The following is a 19,205-nucleotide window of genomic DNA, read 5'->3' as shown; positions in this document are numbered from 1 at the left end:
GGGGCTTGATTTTCATTTTGCTAAACTCAATAAACGTTGTTGAAACAATCTGAAAAAGGGATCAATTTAAATAATCAAATGTGCATCTTTGAATATTTTTTCTCTGTTCCCTATGAGCCTAAATGAGTGTTTTGAAGAGCTGGTCGGAAAAGAAATTATGGATGCAAGTGGCAAGTAAGGAACTTCCAGATGACTGGAGAACCAGGAGCCAAACAAACACACTATCTGTTGCTTGTTTTCTTACAGGCCAAAATGTTGAGATTGGGCAGGTGTCCAAAAAGCCCTTGTGACAATCCATGTGGAAGGGGGAGGATTTCTGTAATAAAAACACTTCTGTTCACTCAATGTACAGATTGTTTTTGGAGTGTCTTTGAAAGAGAGGTTGCGGGGAGGGAAAGAAATTAAAAGGCTCATTTGATTATATTTTTGCCTAGCGCTAAGCCAGCCTGCTTCCAAACCCTTCTCATGTGAAATGAAGACCTTTGATGTACATATTGTGGACCAGGTGGTCAGGAGAACAAAGTAAAACAGTGAAGGTCGGCATTGGTGCAGAAACTATTTTCCAAGCACTTCACAAATGTTAAAAAGGATACAGAGCAGGGATGCTGAACAGCCAAAAAATATGTAACGTGTCTGGAAAGATTCAAGACAGGCTTTTTTTGCTACTTCTCAGAAAACTGACTTTCAAAACATTTGCAAACAGGATTTTGTTCTTTTTGGGAAGAGGTGTTGGAATATCCAGAACCAAAAAAAAAAAAACCAACAAAACCAAAAAACATGGGAGGAAGGTGTGGAGCTGAGAAAACAGAGGGGAAAATATTAATTTGCCAAGAGGCAGTGACATCTTTTTTGACAGAAAAGTACATTTCACATCACAGAGGTTTTTTTCAGCTACAGTAACCCTGCCAACACATTTCACAGTAAATTCATTTGAGGGCAAAGAAAAAGAGTGCTTAATGCAGACACATGTAATGGAAATGTCAGTTCAATCCATCAGGATTGCTGAAGCTGGCAGCAAAGCTCTGTGCCATGAAGTGTACAATTGCTAAAATATTCATGTTTAACAATGGGCCTCTCAAAACATAAATACCTGTTTCTCCTGCTCTGCCCTCTGCATGCCTCCAATTTGTACCCACAAGCTCAGAAACCTCGTTGCTGGAGCCCAAAGCACGAGTCGTTCACCCGTGTCCTGGGTGCTGAGCTCCCCTAAGGACAGGGGCTCCCAAGGTGGGGATGGAGGGACAGAGAGTGGTTCACTGTGCCTGAATCTGGGCAGATTTGGTTGTGATGACAAGGACACTTTCATCGCAGGTCCTGCCCATGAGGTGCCAGAAAGCTTCAGCAGAAAGAAATGCCAGAGCAGCAGCCTAGCATCACGGCACTCATCCCATTACATGACCTGTTTCTTCCATGCACTGGGAGAGGAGAAACTTCAAAAATGTATTTGGGCTCTGTATCCTTGAAAGACTAAAAATAGAACTTTTAAGACCATGGAAAAAGTTATTCAGTGCATATAAAATATTAAAGTATCAGATTTGGACATCTTGATGTTATCATCAGAGCTGGGTGGGAAGCTGTTCGCCTGTTCCAAGGCAGGATTGGAAGTTTTGTCCTGTCTTAACTTGAGCAGGAAAATAAAAATCTGTTAATATGTCACGAAGCAACTGTTCAAAAACTAGATCAGTTCAAGAAAACAATTTCAAATGAAGATCTTTCATTTTGGTTTTGACTCCTTAATTTTTCTTTTCCAGTTTTCAATCATTACTTTACACTTAACTTGAAAAGGTTGTAAACCAAAGAGAAATTTTTCTTTCAGGCTATTTTGGAATTTGTCATTTAGACAATTTTGAGAGCTGTTTACAACATTTCTGCTGAGAAATCTCTCAAGCTCAACCCTCTCCCATAAACAAATTCAGTTTTGACAAATGAGCATTTTCTGATAGGAAAAGTTATCTCAAAGTATTCCCTGCCAGCCTTAATTATCAGAGTGAGGCCAACACACAGGATCTTAGTCTGCATCTTTTGGCATATTTTACTTCCCTCATGGCATCATCTTCTCAGCTCTGGAGAAAACAGCTTTTCATTAAAAAAAACCCAAACAATCTAATCCTTATGATTATTGCAGAAGAACCTAAAAGCACGGATCCTAATGGCCAGAAAAACAAGTGGAATAGAACAACCCAGGATTTTTATTTTGTAACATTTTTTGCTATCAAGCCAATCTCATAACTTAGGGGAATGCAAATATTGTGGCATATGGGAAAATTGTGATAGACGCAGCAAGAGCATTTAAAAATTAATTATATCTCCTTAAGAAGTATGTCCATGTGATTTGTGATTGCGTCACCTGGTTTTCCGATGGGAAGTATACAGAAAAGAGTCCCACCAAAACAGTCTTCTCAAACATTACTACCAGTGTTGCACAAAGTATGAATATAGGAAGGACATTTAACCTACAGAATGATTTTCTGTATAAAAAACATACACAGAGCTCATGTTATTGCCATTTCACAAAGTCCCAGAGGAAGCAGTTCAGAGGTTATGTCAAGCTGCAGGGTAGGTATGCCCTAAAATCTGGCCTTTAAGTCTAAAGCACCTGTTTTTATTGAGTTTTAGTAGAAACTGTTAATTCCGTGGGGCACATTAACTTTGAACTATGTGGTTACTGTAGTGTGCTCTGAAATGGCTGACTGTAATGAACGGTTTAAGTCGCTGTTGCCATTCTGCTAAAACAAATCTGCATGTCATTTGTTTAGTTGCAAATAAATCTCTAGGCAAAACTGTGTAAACAGAGCTGCCCCTCTACAAAGAGAAAGGTTATCAGGACATTAATCGGTAGCTAAACTTGGGAGATCTGAGGGAACGAAAAATTGGAAGCAAAATAAAGAGAACAAACACCAAGGAAGAGAAAAGGAAACAGGTTTGGGAATTACATTCTCCATCTATACTAATGAATTAAACATGCCCTGGACATAGGGGTTAACTGGCAAAGAAAAGCTTGTGTCCATTATATTAAACACTGGAAAACCTCATGGTGACCAGGATACTGAGAGAGAAGAAACCTCGTCACTGATGGCAAACTTGTGAACATGTTAATTAATTTAAATGTCTTACCTGTCATGTAACATTTGATATCCTGAGAGTTGCTAATGGGATTGTTGTTTTTGAACATATACAGGTTGAAAGGCATTATGTTATTGCTACTCAGATGCTTCCACATATCATGGTCTGGACTCGTCCACCGACCCGCTAGCACATCATAGTCTCTCCGTCCCATGTGGATAAGCTTTGTGAGGGGGTCATACAGTCCTCCATGGTAGCCGATGATGATCTGGAAGTTGGGATTGGTGTCCATATAGATCTCTCCATATGCTGTGTACAGTATCTGCTTAATCATTAAGCCAGTCCCACTGAAGACAGCCAAAGGAGTGCCAATGTTATCGCAGGCTATGTAGAATTCATCACCGCTGCTGAGCTCCATTGCAAAGAGGTGGCCTTGGAGGTCATAGTAGAGGGAGGTGATCTCGGAACTCGAGTGGTTGTATAAATGGGTGACCTTTGTTGGGTTGGTCAGGTCTGCGTAGAAGAACTGCAAGTGATGGCCGTGGCTGGTTTTGCTAGAGACTCTCCTTCCTAGGCCATCATAGCGGTATTTCACACTCCACCCACTAGCTTTATTGTAGGCTTTGATGAGCAGGCCAGCTGAATTGTACTCAAAAATATCACTGCCTCTTTGCTTCAGGAAGCCATCTTCATCCATTTTGTACTGCACATCCCCCAGTCTAGTAATCCTATCCCTGAGGTCGTACCTGAGCGGTGTAAGACGAGCACTATTCCCTGGACTCAACAAATGGAGGTTTCCGTTTAGGTCGTAGCTGTAACGCCAGAGTGGTTTGTCATTGATAGACACTGTCTGCAACTGGCCATCAGCATCATACTCATATGAGTACCTAGTTGTGTTTGCATAAGGGCCAACCTTCAGCTCTTTCTTAACCACTCTCCCCATGTTGTCATACTGCACAGTCATCCAGTACATCAGCGACCGGAATATCTCGTACTGGACCTCCTTCATCCTGCCGTAGGCATCAAAATGTTTAGTGTGAGTCATGACAGCAGTGGTGATAATCTGGTTGATATCGTAGTAAATGACTCCAAATTTACCAAATTGCTCAGTTTTGCCTGACACATCATCGTACCTGTAGAGATCAATGGGTAAAGGTGTCTCGTTGATGACTGCTTGCATGCTGGTCACCCGAAAGCTGTTGTCATAATTATAGTCAAAGCGTGCGTTCACCATGCCTTCCTCAGTGAAGCGGAAAATCTGTCGATCAATGAGGGGTCCTATCTGTCTGTATCTGATTGTACATGTGAACCCTTCATTCTGCAAGTTTATGGTCTTCAGCATGCCAGCAATTTCATCATAAGTGAAACTGATCTTTGTGGTGTCGTAGAGCATCTCGGCTAACTTGGACAACTTCCCATACTTGTAGATGACACGTCTCCCTGTGCCCAAGTACAAAGTGTGGAGAAGCTGCTCATCCTCTGTGAAATCCTGAATTACCGAGGCGTTGCCTTCTGGTGGCCGGTAGATGTTCCTGTAGTAACCAATGGAACGAATGGTTTCTAAAGTCTGACGGGCAACATTGGGCATGGTCACCGATGACAACCGGTCATTCTTGTCAAACTCAAAGATGTACTGTCTCTGGCTGTGAAGGAGCAGCACCATGGACTAGATGGGAAGGAGAAAAGTATAGATTATAGTGCTGCTTTTCAGGCAAAATTATACTCAACTCTCACAAAACCTGCAAGATTCTCCAATGCAAAGAGCAGGGCAAGTGAGACAAATCTCTGCACCTATAGGATTAAATGGTGAGAAGTATGCAGCTGCACAGCACATCAAGCGTGCCCAAGCAGGAGTGGGTCAGAGGAAGAAGCAGTTATTGCAGTGAGGAAGGTCGAAGCTCAGAATGCTCAGCTGTTCGAATCAATACCCTGTAGCTAGCTGCTGTCTCTACCCAAATTCCCTGTGCCAATAGCTTTTACAGACTAAAATAAAATTGGTAGAGCAACTTAAACAATGCTTGAAAAAGCACCCCGACACCTTCCAATGCCCAATTATTTCATTGTGTCTCCATACTTTCCATTACTCTCTTACTGCAAACTTATGCCTGCATGCTTATTTGTTCTCGGAATTTTTTTTGCATGTAGCAATCAACATAGATCGTATAATACAAGGGGCAAGTCAATTCTTTTTGCTTTTGAAAAGCTATGCTGCTGTAGTTTCCTTAAACTGTTGTAGGGATAGGCTCTGTGCAAAACTGGAATAAAAAATTCTATCCCCAGGTATGCAGCACATGGATCTATAGGACACGGGGCAGTGTAATGATGAATGGTAATACCCAGAAGAATTTAAGTCCCATGCCAATCTACAGAGTGCAAACTACAGGCAACACTGCAAAGTGTGCTACAACAGCCTGGCTGGATTCATGCCTTGCACTTTTTAATTACATGTATTTCCTATGAAGCAGGAATGGGCCACTCGAATGGGCCAGGATGTCAGACTGTATGGGCTGTTTTCACATGGAAAATCCTACTGGAAATTCCTACTGTTCACTCCTCTGACTTTACCTGAAGATACTTTATATTGCTGCTAGCTCAGCAAAGGAATGTTGTGCTTAAAAAATCAAATGCCAAAGCTTCCCAGCATTAAGACGTGCTCTCAGTGTGACTGGGAAGAAACTTCTCAGGCTATTATTTTCAACTGCTCTTTGGTGGTTTGGCATCAAAGTTACTATGTGCAGCTTAGTGTAGGCAGAAGAGGAATATTGGACCATAAGGACCATTAATCAACTGATGCGAAGGAGCGCAGCTGTACTGAAGTCAAAGGAGTAAAGCCCATTTGCACCAAATGCACCATCTCTGAGCACTAAGAGGATTCTTACCTTCTCCAAGTAAGTGTAGCTCCATGATTTGCCATCAGCAAAGATCCTGGATGTAATTCTGCCAGACTGATCATACTCCATCCTTTCTGACATTGTGCCTCTCTGAATCCCTGCAATGTGTCCTCCTGGGGAATAGGTGACATTGACCCCGTTCAGTCTGCTGCTGGGTGACCAGAGACTGGGCCTCCCTGCCTGGTCGTAGAGGATGCGGAGCGTGAACTTGCGGTGGTCATCATAGATTTTCTCTGTCCTTGTCACACGATCAAAGTCGAGGGACAGCAGGTTTCTGTTGTGAACCTACAGGAAAGAGATGGAGGATTAGGAAGCTGGAAACAGTTTTAAGTTACAAAGACTAGCCTTGTTTCACCAAACACCTCTTTAGACCACATTGGAGAGTATCCAGCTGCTCATTGCCTCTGGATAAGAGGCAATTTTCAAAGCAAAGAGTTGTCCTAACGTTGCTTCTGTTGACTTTAGTGAGGAGAGAGGCAGAAAAACAGGATACTTTTAAAACATCATCACGGTGAAGGAATATTGCCCATATCCCAAACCTAGGCTTAGGACTGCTACAGCTGATGTGATTATAGACCTACAGAAGATGAAATGACAACTTGTTGCGGTGAATATTTGCAAGGTACTCTGCTTATCAAACCTGGGATATATAGTCTTTTGCTTTCATGCACATCAAAAAATAATACTTGTAGAAAACAGATGGAAGTTGTGTCAACATAGTGGAAAGCAGCTTTTCTCTGAGTTTACTGAATATACTGCATGCACTAGAGGTTAAGCCTTTCCCCTGAGATGAAATATGGAGGCCTTGGCCACTGTAGATTTTACACAGAGCAGGAACTTTTCTGTGAGAGCTGGAGTTTTAGCTTCATTGTCCTGGGGTTATTCCGTGTTGCATAATTACACTCCTGTTACCTCCAATGCCTCTACATTTCCAAAGATCAAAGGTATCTACTTCAAAGGTAGGAGCAGGAATACATTTGATTCAGGGATTGAAGTGCACAGCAATACAAAAAGGAGCTGATAATACAGCTTATGTTTAGCCACGTGTGCAAGGAGACTTACAAAGCCACATCATCACAGTAGCAAAGTACTGAGCAAGAATGAAAAACCCACATTCCCAGTGTGAGCTTGCCAGTGAAGACAGCTCTTTCTCCATCCCACCACTCTGAAACCTCTCTCAGCTGGTGAACCCCTCTTTTCTAGAAGGGTGCAGATTCTTCTCCGATGAATTTCAAACTCCAAACAGCTGGCTTGCTTTTCAGTTCCCTTTGCAGCCCTTCAGCTGTAGTCAATAAACCAGGGTTTGCAGGTTGCTGCAAGGTCTTCAGACTGCAAGTTAAACATACTGCCTTATCCTGCTCTGGGTAAAGCAAGACTCGTGACCTGAGCACTGTTCTCAGCCATGGTCCAGCTTTGAACTTGGTCATTACTTTAGGGTGTATGACTGAATTCCCACTATATTTTGAGGGATGCAGGGGTATCTGAGAGCTAAACAGCAAGATCAAGGAGAGAAAGGATGTGATAGAGCCAATGGAGAAGGGGTTCCTCAGCCCTGGAGGAACGGGAGAGGGAAAGGCAGGACTGCTGCAGTGCTTTCGTGCTGTGTGGGCAGATGTCTGGGCTGAAAGCTGGAGAATGGGGACACCGCAAAATCAGAAGTCAAAAGAAGGTATCTCAGGAGCTGGGGTTGAAAGAGGCAAAAGCATGGCTGAGAAAATGTGGAAGCGAGCTGAGGATTTGTGTGGCCAGCCAAGAGAGAAGGAATCAGTGCCATGACATAAGTGTGAAGATGATGTAAGAGGAGGCAAGTGCAAAAATTACTTCCAACTTATGAATTACAATGGTAAAAGGTGGGTATGACTCGAGGAAATAAATGGTGTGGAAAGGTAGATAATGCTCCAGTTAAATGTGTGTAAATTAGAATGTAAATGGACAATGGGAGAAAGAGGGAATCAACCAACAGCCCAATGTAAGAGGCAAGCTCGGAAATAATTAAAAAGGTATCAAAATTCTAAGTACAGATGTACACATGTAAATAACAGAGCAACTTGATATCTCATAGGTGCTTGCTGCTATAAATAGAGAAACAGAAGCAGCAATTACTTGCAAAAAAAAAAAAAAAATCAAAGCAGGAAGAAATAGCATCTCTGCCTTCCGTCTATTCACGGAGCAGCTCCAGCCCGGCAGCTGCAGCTTGTTCTGCTACTGGTCTCTGCCAAGAGAGCTGGAAAGAGCTCTTCCAGGGCTGGGACAGTAATCCAGGCTGAAAGTGGCCTCCCTGATCTGTACACCAGCAGCAGTGCCATTCACCGTGCTGGAAGGACCAAATAACAGGTCCCAGGATAGCTCTTAAGCTCAGTCCAAATCTCTGCATCCCATTACTGGTGCCCTAAGTCATTCCACCCTCCCCATGCTCTGGCAAGCAATTTCTGCGGGACTAGTTGGAACCAGTCTCCCTTTTCATGATTTTTCTTTTTTTATGATTTGTTTTCTCCTGCTCTCTCAGTGTAATCTCTCTTCTCTCTGAGAAGTGCTACAGTGCCAACAGCCACCCCTCAAGGTGACGGGCAAAGTGAACCCTATACTACCAGATAGCCTCTGAACAGGGGCTAAATCTTTTTCATCCTTGTTCAAGGGCATGCCTTGAATAGAAGTGAATCTTCTGCAGAAGCACTGACAGGGCTGCAGGCTTCAGTCCAATAACGGTGTTTTATGGTGAGCAGCTAAATAAGATGCCATCCTACATCCCGGAGTCCTTATCCTGGAACGCGGTCTGAAAGCTCCTGCAAAAAGCTTTTGCCCCTCAGAGCATTTGACAAGGCCTGTGATCAGCACAGGACTGAGACAGGGTAAATTCAAATCCACAGTTCACTGTGGATTTGACCTCCCCTCTATAATGTGTGAGAGACTAAATTTAACCCCAAATTCATGTTCCACAGTACTTTATTCAATCCCTTAGCTTGCTCTGGAAAAGCAAGAGCATAAATACGCTACCATCTCTGATTTCTCCAATGCTTCCTATGGAGCTCCTTTAGCTTAAATTATAATTAAACAACATGCATTGATCTCCCTGGAAGCACAGGAGCACAAAAAGGGAAGATTTGTCATGAAAACACTCTGGGAACATTTAGCAGAGGAGGGCAAACAATACTTCTGCAATGAGAACTGCAGGAGCCAACAACATCCATGTGATAAACGGCTGCCTACAAAGCAATTTCCCCAGCAAATTGCTGAAACCGTTGGGGTGGCCATACCCAGACCTCGACACCTTGCAGAAATTGTGGAGACAATGCTGGACTGTCCTCGTTAGGCAACACACCAGGAATGGTTAGCAGCATCCCAAGAGACCTCTCCGGTCACGCCAGTTCTGGGGAGTGTCTGGGACACGAGGTCTTGATGGCACCATTAACCTGCTGCCAAGGTCTTGGGAAAAACAAAGTGAATTACAACAGGAGTTTCCATGGTTAAATAAATAAAAGAGCTGAGCCAGCAGCTCTGTCTCTTTTGGCTGTCCTATTTGCTCTACTGTCAGAGATTATTTTACATCCTTCTTTATTGAAAAACTCAAGTTTGTTTAAAAAAAAAAAAAAAGGAAGCAGCTCTGTTCCTTGGAGCAGAGTTTACCTAACGCTCTCACTGCAGATGGAGTCTCTGTTGCTGTTGGCCAGTGATGGGTTGAATTCGTAGCTGGTAAATTTGTGGAGATATCTCACTACTGGGTGCGTGGATCAGAGCATCATAACTTTCCATGGGGTGTGTGGGATAGAAGAAGGGAAAGGGGTTGCTTTAACATATTTGTGCTGCTTTACTGCTGCCAGGCCAAGTGCAGAGCCAGGTCAGTATCAGTGGGACTGGGGAAAAGGCATCGGGGCTGGCCCCTTTCCCTTCATCCATGCAGAAGTCCCTGCCCTGTGCCTTATCCCTGCAATAAAGAAACACGTGCATTGTGTTATTTCTTAGGGAGGGTCAAGGAGGCAGCTATGAAACTGGCCTCATCATGCTGGGAGCTGGTCAAGCTCATGGCAACAGGTCGTCCGTCCCCAAGAACACCCTGCAATCATGGGAGGAAGGGCCACAAGTCATAAAATGTGGATCCATGCGATGGCAGCAGAAAGGATGCTGGTTTCAGGGGAACACCCTCTTTTACAGTGGTCAGATCCTGTTCTCCTCATCTCAAAGGCTTCATGAAGTGATGCTGCAGCCTCTTTGGGCATGAGCACCATGGAGCACCATGTCTTTGCTGCTGTCTCATGCGAGCAGTGGGGTGAGGGGAGAGGGAAAGTGATTATTTACTCACATATGGCAGAAAATGATAACATTTGCAAAAATGAACAAAAACATGTTGAACTTAACTTCCTTAAGCTCCTCCCTTGCCAGGGAAAGCAGCAATTACTGGTACGAGGGAAGAGGAGAACATGACACACAGAATATGTTAAATGCTGGGCAATCCCCAGGGAGGCAATTAGCACCTTGCAGGTTTATGTCTTAGGGGTGCAGATGCTGCCATGCAGGTACAAACAGGCAGCTTAAAACTTCTTGTACATCCTCAGCTACTTTGAACCCTGAACAGAGCCATAACTGAGTCCTTCAACCGTGTAAGATGCTCTTCTGCTTCACTAGAAGAGCCCTGATAGGCTCAAAATGTGAATAAATGCTGGCAGATTTATGGGGACACAAGTAACCAGCCTGAAAACTCATTTTGCAAGTGTTTTTCCAAATGCAGTACAATATAAAACAAAGACACGTTCTGCGTTTGAATCTATTGTGAAAATTTTGGAAGATAAAACTGACACGGGCAGCTGAGCTGCGGCTAAATGAGTGGAAACTGCTTTGAACACCAAATAGCTGTGACACAGCTGCAGATTTCAGAACGCTCTCTCCTTTCAGAAAAAGACCTGTCTGATAATTTCATTGGTTATTAAAATAAAGTAAAATAAAAGCCCCAAGACAAACCAAACAAGAAGGGTGATGCCAACTGATCTGCAGATATACAGCAGTTCCCACTGAAGGAGCAGCTTCAGCTTTCACTACTTTTTGCAGTTTTTCTCCTGATAACAAAATATGAGGCTATTGATGCAAGGGGAAAAGAACAGAGGCTGGGTTGGGGAGGGTAAAGAACAATACTTGACAAGTGTGAGCAAGGAGAGACGGGAGAAATCACACCAAGGTGGCAGAGGTCATGCAGCAGGGAGAGGTGAAGAGCAAGGACTGGGAAACACATATCCTGAAACCAGAGCATTAATATTTACTGCAAAGCTTAAGTGTGAATAAATAGCTGCAGTCCTTTTGCTGTGGTGGCATTACACAGCACTAAGCACTTTTCTCAGAGGGTCTGAATTTGCCAGGTGCTGAGCAGCTTCCCAGGAACCGCTCATCAGCTCATGGCTCTGAGACTAGCAAGGTACAGGATGATTGAGCAGGACTTGCTATTACAAGTTACCAGCCTTGCCAGGAGTAAGCAGAGGAATTACAGGCTTATTGGGCAAGATCTTTAAACAGCCCTGACAAGTCTGCGATGCGTTGTGTAGAACACTGTTTTCAAAACACATCAGTCCCAAGCACAGAAAGGACCACGCGCTCCTGGAAGACAGTACCGTCAGGCTGGAGCTGTTTATAACACTCCACTTTGGGGAACAACAGCAATCGCGATACAATGCCCTGCGAGGCCAGTTCTTCAACAGGTTTGACAGATTAGCAGGTTTCAGGAATCTAGAGATTTTTCTGAGGCTGCCCAGTGAACAATAATCATAGAATCATAGAAGAGTTTGGGTTGTAAGTGACCTTTAAAGGTCACCTAGTTCCAACCCCCCTGCCATGGGCAGGGACACTTTCCACTAGACCAGGTTGCTCAGAGCCCCATCCAGCCTGGCCTTGAACACTTCCAGGGAGGGGACATCCACAGCTTCTCCGGGCAACCTGTTCCAGTGTCTCACCACCCTCACAGTAAAGAATTTCTTCGTAATATCTAATCTAAATCTAACTCCTTTTGGTTTAAAACTATTACCCCTCTTCCTATCACTACACTCCCTGATAAAGAGTCCCTCCCCATCTTTCCTGTAGGCCCCCTTTAAGTACTGGAAGGCTGCTGTAAGGTCTCCCTGGAGTCTTCTCTTCTCCAGGCTGAACAACCCCAACTTTCTCAGCCTGTCCTCATATGCTTACAAAGCTTTCGGTGCTCAGGTCTATTACTGCCAGCAGCACAGGTACAAAATATCTATACTAACTGGTGCAGTATTTTATAGTTATAATCGTCCCTTGCTTGCTTAAACAGCCTGCCATGATGATTAAACCTGTGGTGTCTGATGGGAGGTCACGTGTTCCCAGTGATGCAGAGGGCTCGTAGGCAAATCAGCAATACTACCTGTGATGGTTAAGAGAACGTCAGCTCATAAGAGGACATAAGGATATATTCAAGTCATAAAGCTTGTGTCACTGAGGATGAACAGCTATTTCTCTGTCCTGCAGCCTCATCCCTATTGTAGATGATCCAAATCAGCCCTGTCCCTTTCTGTCATGAGACTGGGGACTGATGAGATAAGAAGTGGAGACCAAAACTGCTCACGCTTCTCACTTACCCTCAGCCGACGTCCAAAGACGGTGACCTGCCCTCTCGCTTGCTCCTTCCTCTGCCTCCACTCCACGAGATTAAGGCCGTTGTCGATGGGCAGGGTGACATTCCTCTTCCCCACCGTGGGGTTGACGGTGCCAGCCAGCAGATGCGGCTCGGTTTGCAGGGTCACCTCCATGCCGTTAGCGAGCATCAGTCTCAGAGAGCCATCAGCACCGATGTAGTAGCTGTTTCGGACTTGGTCTGAAGACAGAAAAGAGATCTTTTCAAATGGCTGCCCAATAATACAGCTCCAGCTTTTCATTTTCTCCCTCACCCAGGCTTCATCAGCATTCCTGATGGTTGTAACCAAATGTGCTGTCACTCACCTGTCCCACTCACAGTGAGCAAAATGGTGTCATCAGTGAAAATAAAGATGGACAATCTCTTTTTCATTCTGATGAGGTTCTGCACCTCAAACTCTTGCAGAAAAGTCTTATACAGGTTAAAAAAGGCACCAGTGGAAGAGCCATGTAATAGCCTAGCAAAGGACGCAGGTTCAAACCTCCTCCTCTAGGCTAAAACATTGGGTGGTGAGATATTTGTTTTAAATCACAGTCTGGCTGAAAACTTTCCACGCTTTTATATCCTAAAGATCCCAATTTCACTACAATATATGAAAAAGCGGGGCCACCTACTTTCCTCAGCTTATTCACCATCTCACAAATGACAGGAAATTGCACAGCGAGTTAATGCTAACCAGTTCCCCAAACAACAGCCAAACCCTTTCACTCGGGAAAGCTTTCAGGAGGCAACCAAAGTCCTCATGTTTGGAGAGAAAGCAGAGGCACTAAGCTCCCACACATCTCCGTACATCTGGCCTCCACTAGCTCTTGAAAGATCAGCAGATTTTGAGGCCAGGATTTGGGAGTTCAGGAGTGGAAGAGAAGAACAATATCTCTTCCACATCCTTCAGGAATCAGGCAGGCTGAAAGCCCATCCTTTGAATCTCCAGCTGGCATTTCTCTCTGCAGAGAGGAGCTCATGAAGGGTAAGAAAGCATGAGACTTGCTCAGTGCAGAATGGATTTAAAAGCACATTATACAAAGACTGCCTTATCTGAAGCTCTTCAAAAGCTGGAAAATATTACAATTTCTGTCTCCCAGGCTGCCATAAATACCTAATTGTGAATAAAAACACGCATTAAAAATTCATGTCAATTGTTTTTCCGTTCTGAGGCAAGTTGAGTTTTGTTCACTAGTTGCTCTGCCGTAGCTCAGCAGGAAACGAGGTCACAGCGAAATTATCATCTCTCGTCTGGATGAAATAGATCAGCAAAGAGCACAGTTTGGTATAATTAGGAAAGGAAACCTGACACCAGTTGGTCTTTTTTATTGTGAGTCTGATCCTGCTCCTGTTGTAGCCAGCTGGAGTCTTGCCACACTGATCTCAGCAGGACCACAACTCAACTTACTGTACACAGTAGTGATGGTGTGAAACTGCTGTGGCACTGGATTTTGCCACTATAAACATACAGCAGTGATCCACAGTGTAGATCCAAGTATTTTAGCTGTACCACTGAGTACTTAAGTTGATGGTCTTTTGGCATTAACTCCAGCAGGATTAAACCCACTCCATGCTTGATTCTGCAAATGGAGAGAAGGGGGACAGTCAGCTGGCTGTCAGACTTTTGTTCTTAGATGCTTGGTTTGGTGAGAAAGTGGTAGGAGATGTGCTTTAAATTAAATCAGTGAAATATCTCTGCACAGCTAATATATTCCTCCCTCCTTCATCCTTCACCAGGAAGCAAGGGAAAGCTTGAAGGTCTCTGAAATTCCCTGGACATGTGAAGTTCCCTTTGTGTCACACAAGCACTGTAGAGGGGTTATGGTGGATTGTCACCAGCAGTGTGGTACAGTGCGGGGAATGTAAATCCTCCACTTTCCCAAGAGAAGACTCTTCCCTGGCTTTGGAAGGCATTTCTCAAGGGCTGCATGAAATCCAGGGGCCGTTGGATGCTATATTTTATGCTGCTTTGGCTCTAGGGCACTAGTGCTGTATTTTGGCCTTGAACAAATGCTCACTTTGTCATTAATCCAGAGCACAAAATCCCACAGAGGTCCTGAGGTGCCTGTTAGCTGTAGAGGCCCCTAAATCTATCCTACAGGAATCTGTAACCTTCTGAAAATGCCTTCTCAAACCTCACCTGTTCACAGTGTTCTTGATCCAGGTTTCTTGAAAGGTTCACCAAGGATTTGTGAAAGCTGGCCAGAGCTGTGAGTCCAGAAGGAAAATGCACGAGCAACTCTCATGCAAAGGGAATCTGCAACATGCATTTTTCCCTGGAGAACAGCGGGGCGAGCAAGACACTCACAGACTTGAGAACGGCTCCAGCTCCATCCGCTGGAGAGGCACTTGGAAGGCAACTTCATTTCAGCTGTGCTCAATACACCCCTGGGCAACTCCAGTGTCCGTTGTTTCAGTTTCTACAGTGCTGTCATGAACACACAGCTATCTCATTTTGGGAATTCACAGTCCCTAACACCTGTGGGAAAGCCACCCTCAGCACGTCGCAGACCACCTCTGCTGCAATGTTATCCAGATCTTCATTTTAAGATAAGTTTCTTCAGATCCAAACAGTTTTGTAATTTTGTACTTCTGAAGATGGTTAAGCTGCTTGTAATACTGCATGTCCTAATGGCAAGAGTGCCCCTGTGCTGGAGGGCAGTACAATGAGATAATTGACCGTGGCACCATTATGTAACTATGCCTTCAGCTCTGGGTGTATAAATCACATCACAGTCAATTATCTCACTAAAGGGCCCCCAACAGCGGGGTCTATTGCTTAATTAGGCTCTTGAGGTGAAGCCAACCTCGTGTCTGTGCAGTTGCCAGACATCTTAATGCGAGTGGATGGGATGGGGCGGGGTAGGTTGGATCTGCTTTGCAGGCTGAAATAAAGAATAAGAAAGTCATTGTGTTTCCCTGCAGGAATAGTGAGTATGGCTTTAAGGGGCTGGCACCCTCTCAGCTGCCCTCTCCAGAGGCAGGAAAGGCAGTGTTCAGCCATAGCAGGCACTTTCTTTAAGGAAAGCTTGCTGACATTACAGGGAGAGGGAGGGAAATGTGTGTCCCAGAGATGTGGGAACAAATGTGACTCTCGAACACGTTGATCTCACTTGGAGCACTTTGTTCCTCACAAGGGAAAATGATGTTTGACACCCCATTGCCATCAGGCACAGGCTACGAGTGAATGAGAGCTGGGGAGTGAAAAAAGCAAAGAGTCTGATGGTCCTTTTCCTTTCTCCAAGCCCCAGGGAACAGGAGTGATGGCTCATCCCGACCCTAAGGAGGCTTCAGCCTTCAGAACTTGGAGATCCAGGCTGGCATGCTTTGTGCACTACAATTTCTGCCCCTACCAGTATGTCAGCATAGTGCTCCCCTGCTATTTATTCCTCTTTTCTTTCCCACTTCACCACCTTTTCCTCCACCTCATCAATCCTCCACCTCCCCACCTTACCATCACCGGCAGAACTATGCTCATTTCCAACAACCGCAAACCAGTCCCACCAGTCCTAACCTGGCTGCCCACCTCTCCGTTCTCCTTTGTGCCTCTCCACACCAGCCCTTTAGCTCAAACGCAGACCTTTTGGGGACAGGGATGGTCATTTTTCTGGGTGCTGCCTTGTGAATGTTTGAACAGCCAGTGAACAAAGAATCACAGAGATCTCCAGCAACCAGCTGGAAGCCTGTTCCAGGAGAGTAACTGTTAAGTTAGAAGCCATTAAGAGAACGAAGCAAAGGGGTCAGCTGGAAGCGCAGCTAGATTTATGCAACCCTTTTTGTTATAACAATAATGGTAATGATGATGGAGGACCGTACTGCATAAGGGCTGCACGGCAAGGGGACTGGCTGAGAATGAAGCAGAAAACAGCTGCAGAGCAACCACGGTGCTAGGGAATGTGGCTAAATAGGTGTGAGTGTGCGTTTGTACCAGCATGTGGGGAGCTCTGGGGTGCTGAGGGTGCAGGTGATTTTTGGTGGTGGGATTATCAAGACGATGCCTGTTTCCTGATGGATAATCCATTGTGTGCAGCTTGGCTGGGAGAGGGACAGTGGCCCAACTCACCTTGGAGCAGGGTGTAGAAGGCTCCCGATGCCGACAAATTGGTTGTTATTGTAACATCATCCTTGCTGGAGGTTTCCACCTGGACATGCACGGAGCTGTCGGTATCGCTGCGGAAGCTGCTCACTTGGCCAGTAGGGAAGGTCACGTTGGTCAGGCGCCCAAAGCTGTCGTACCTGGAAGGGAGGATAGAGTGAAGTCAACAGCATTAACAGAGGAATGGGATACAGGAATCATCCTATAAAGCAGAGACCAAGTCTTGAAATCATCACTCAGATTTTTCCCAGAGAAAAACGCATTGTCAGTCTGTCAGACTGTCTTGATTTTTTGGCTTCATGAGAAGAAAATCACAGCTTTTAGCTGAAGAAAATCAAGCAAAGAACAGAAAATGACTAGATAAGTATTAGCCTGTATTTTAACAACATTTTTCCAATACTTATCGCCTGCACTGTGCTTCTTGTTTACAAGAGCAACTTTATTTCCCATCCACTGTGCTGTGACTTATGGAAAAGCACTGGCCCGTGCATCCTGTCTAGCAGAACTAGGAGTTTCTGAAGGCCACCAACTGTTTTGTCTGCTTGTGTCCTGAGCTCTTCAGCACTTTTTTTTCTTTTTTTTTTCCTATCTTATTTTAAAAGCTAATGTTAAGGTAGCAGCAAGGACCTGCCAGATTGGCTGCATCAGGTAGGGAACTGTCCTTTGTTGAACATGGTGTAGAGCCCTGAGCACAGCTGAGACCCCTGTGTCTACCTTTTACTGTTCCTAGGACCATCTGGAAGGACTGATTTAAAAGTGTATGAAAGCAGTTCAGTTTTCACCCCTACTGAGTCCTTGGCTTTTCCAGTGAGGGATTCAACATAAGCACCATCTGGGAAGGTTTCTGTGATGTGGACACCTGTGTACCGGGACCCAGATGAAATAAGCTACATACATGCAGGTCCCACAGCAGTTAACAAGCTAAGGGGTTATTTTTCAATAAAAAGGAGAAGCAGACACCTGTGCCTAGAGGCCTCCTGAGCTGATGGAGCAAACACACCATCCTGCCTCCCATTTGTGGCATTGCAAAAAGGGGCCCTTGGGTCACAGACTGAGCTAAGAGCAGAGGGTTAGCAAGGGACCTTTGCACTGAGGCTATTGTAGACTGAAATGGAGAGCAGCAGGAAGCTCTACTGGCTTGTCTCTAGAGAGCTGTTGGACCTTCTGATGAGATGGCCTTCAGGGAAGGGATATTTAACTAGTCTGGGAGAAACAGGAGAAAAATTCCAGCAAAAGCAATCAGTGATAATGTTTGACTTTTTTCAAGTCCTGCCCACATATCATTCGAGAATGATTTATATGATATATAAGAAGATCATATCAAGAAAACATATCACTTAGGGATGCAAAGCAAATGGTGGGTGAGCAGAGAGGACTTGTTCTCCTGCAACAGCCAGTGGTGAGCCTTTGATGGAGCATGGTGTCCAGTGAAGGGCACCATTCCTCAGAATGATAAAGTAACATAAACGATATGTTAAGGATAACAAGCTTAGAAAACATGACCTAAGAGGCAAAGCCAAAAGAAATGAGCTGATTTAGAAGAGAGGAAACAAGGAAGTGGGAAGATGCCACCCTGACAACGGTTGTTCTGAAGAGAATTACAATTAATTGTTCATCATGTCTACTGAGCATGTGACAAAAAGTAATCAGCTTGAATGGAAACAAGGAAGATTCAGGTCAGAAGCTGGAGAACATTTTCCAGGCCCATGGTTGCTCCAAGCAGAGGAACAGATGGAGCGCTGGAAGCCCCATTGCCCAATGCTTTTAAGAACAGGTGAGAGAAATGTGTTAGAGAGGGTCTGGATGCAGTTGATCAGACCTTGGAGGGAGCACATGGTTGAGGAGATCTTGATCCTCCTCTTCAGGATTACTCTGAGCTGGGGAATAAGACAACAGACCCCATCTAATAACAAAAAAGAAACCCGAAAAGAAAAGAAACGAAACAAAACAAAAAGAAAAGAAAAAAGAAAAGAAAAGAAAGCAAAAGAAAAGAAAGGAAAAGAAAAGAAAAGAAAAGAAAAGAAAAGAAAAGAAAAGAAAAGAAAAGAAAAGAAAAGAAAAGAAAAGAAAAGAAAAGTACTCTTGAACTGCAACCCGTGAAAGACCCAGGAACAGCCATTGGACTGGCTCTGCACTATACAGAAAAAGAAATCTGTCTCCTCTTCCATTTTCTTTTTTCCAGATTTGTACACAGTGCTGGTACTTCGGTTTTGACAATACGCTGGCAGTGACTTAGCGTGAAGAAGGGCTGGCTGAAAAGATGATTTTTGCCAAGTTTAATATTTAGTGTATAGTGACTAAGTGGGTGAGCTCATTGCAAGTCTCTCCAGCCCTTGGGTTTGGAGACATCATCACATGAGGCTTTTCTTGCCCACTGGGCAGAGGGGGAGGTAGGAAGGTAGAAGAAAGCATTTGGCCCTCCACAGTGTCAGCCTATCAGTCAAGGGATTATCCACGCATGAAGGATGGAGCAGCCTTGCCTTTTCCCTCCAAGATCTTGGCGATCAATCAGCCACTTGTGAAATGGAAAAGAAGAAAGAAA

The 19,205-nt window shown here is 44.5% G+C and overlaps 1 protein-coding gene across 1 annotated transcript in view; it reads right to left on the bottom strand.

The window, feature by feature from the left end:
* The window catches only part of TENM4 (teneurin transmembrane protein 4), a 514,257-nt gene that overhangs the window by 12,710 nt on the left and 482,342 nt on the right, over positions 1-19,205 (bottom strand). Inside the window, exons 25-28 of the mRNA XM_072850823.1 lie at positions 16,631-16,803; positions 12,530-12,765; positions 5,943-6,239; positions 3,115-4,729 (exon numbers count right to left, since the gene is read on the bottom strand). Coding sequence (XP_072706924.1) covers positions 3,115-4,729; positions 5,943-6,239; positions 12,530-12,765; positions 16,631-16,803 — 2,321 coding nt within the window. The remainder of the gene's footprint in view (positions 1-3,114; positions 4,730-5,942; positions 6,240-12,529; positions 12,766-16,630; positions 16,804-19,205) is intronic.

The sequence above is a fragment of the Ciconia boyciana genome, chromosome 1 (genome assembly GCF_034638445.1).
Source record: "Ciconia boyciana chromosome 1, ASM3463844v1, whole genome shotgun sequence".
NCBI classification, from domain to species: domain Eukaryota; kingdom Metazoa; phylum Chordata; class Aves; order Ciconiiformes; family Ciconiidae; genus Ciconia; species Ciconia boyciana.
The sequence above is the reverse complement of the archived record's forward strand: the minus strand, read 5'-3'. Positions and strand labels throughout refer to the sequence as shown.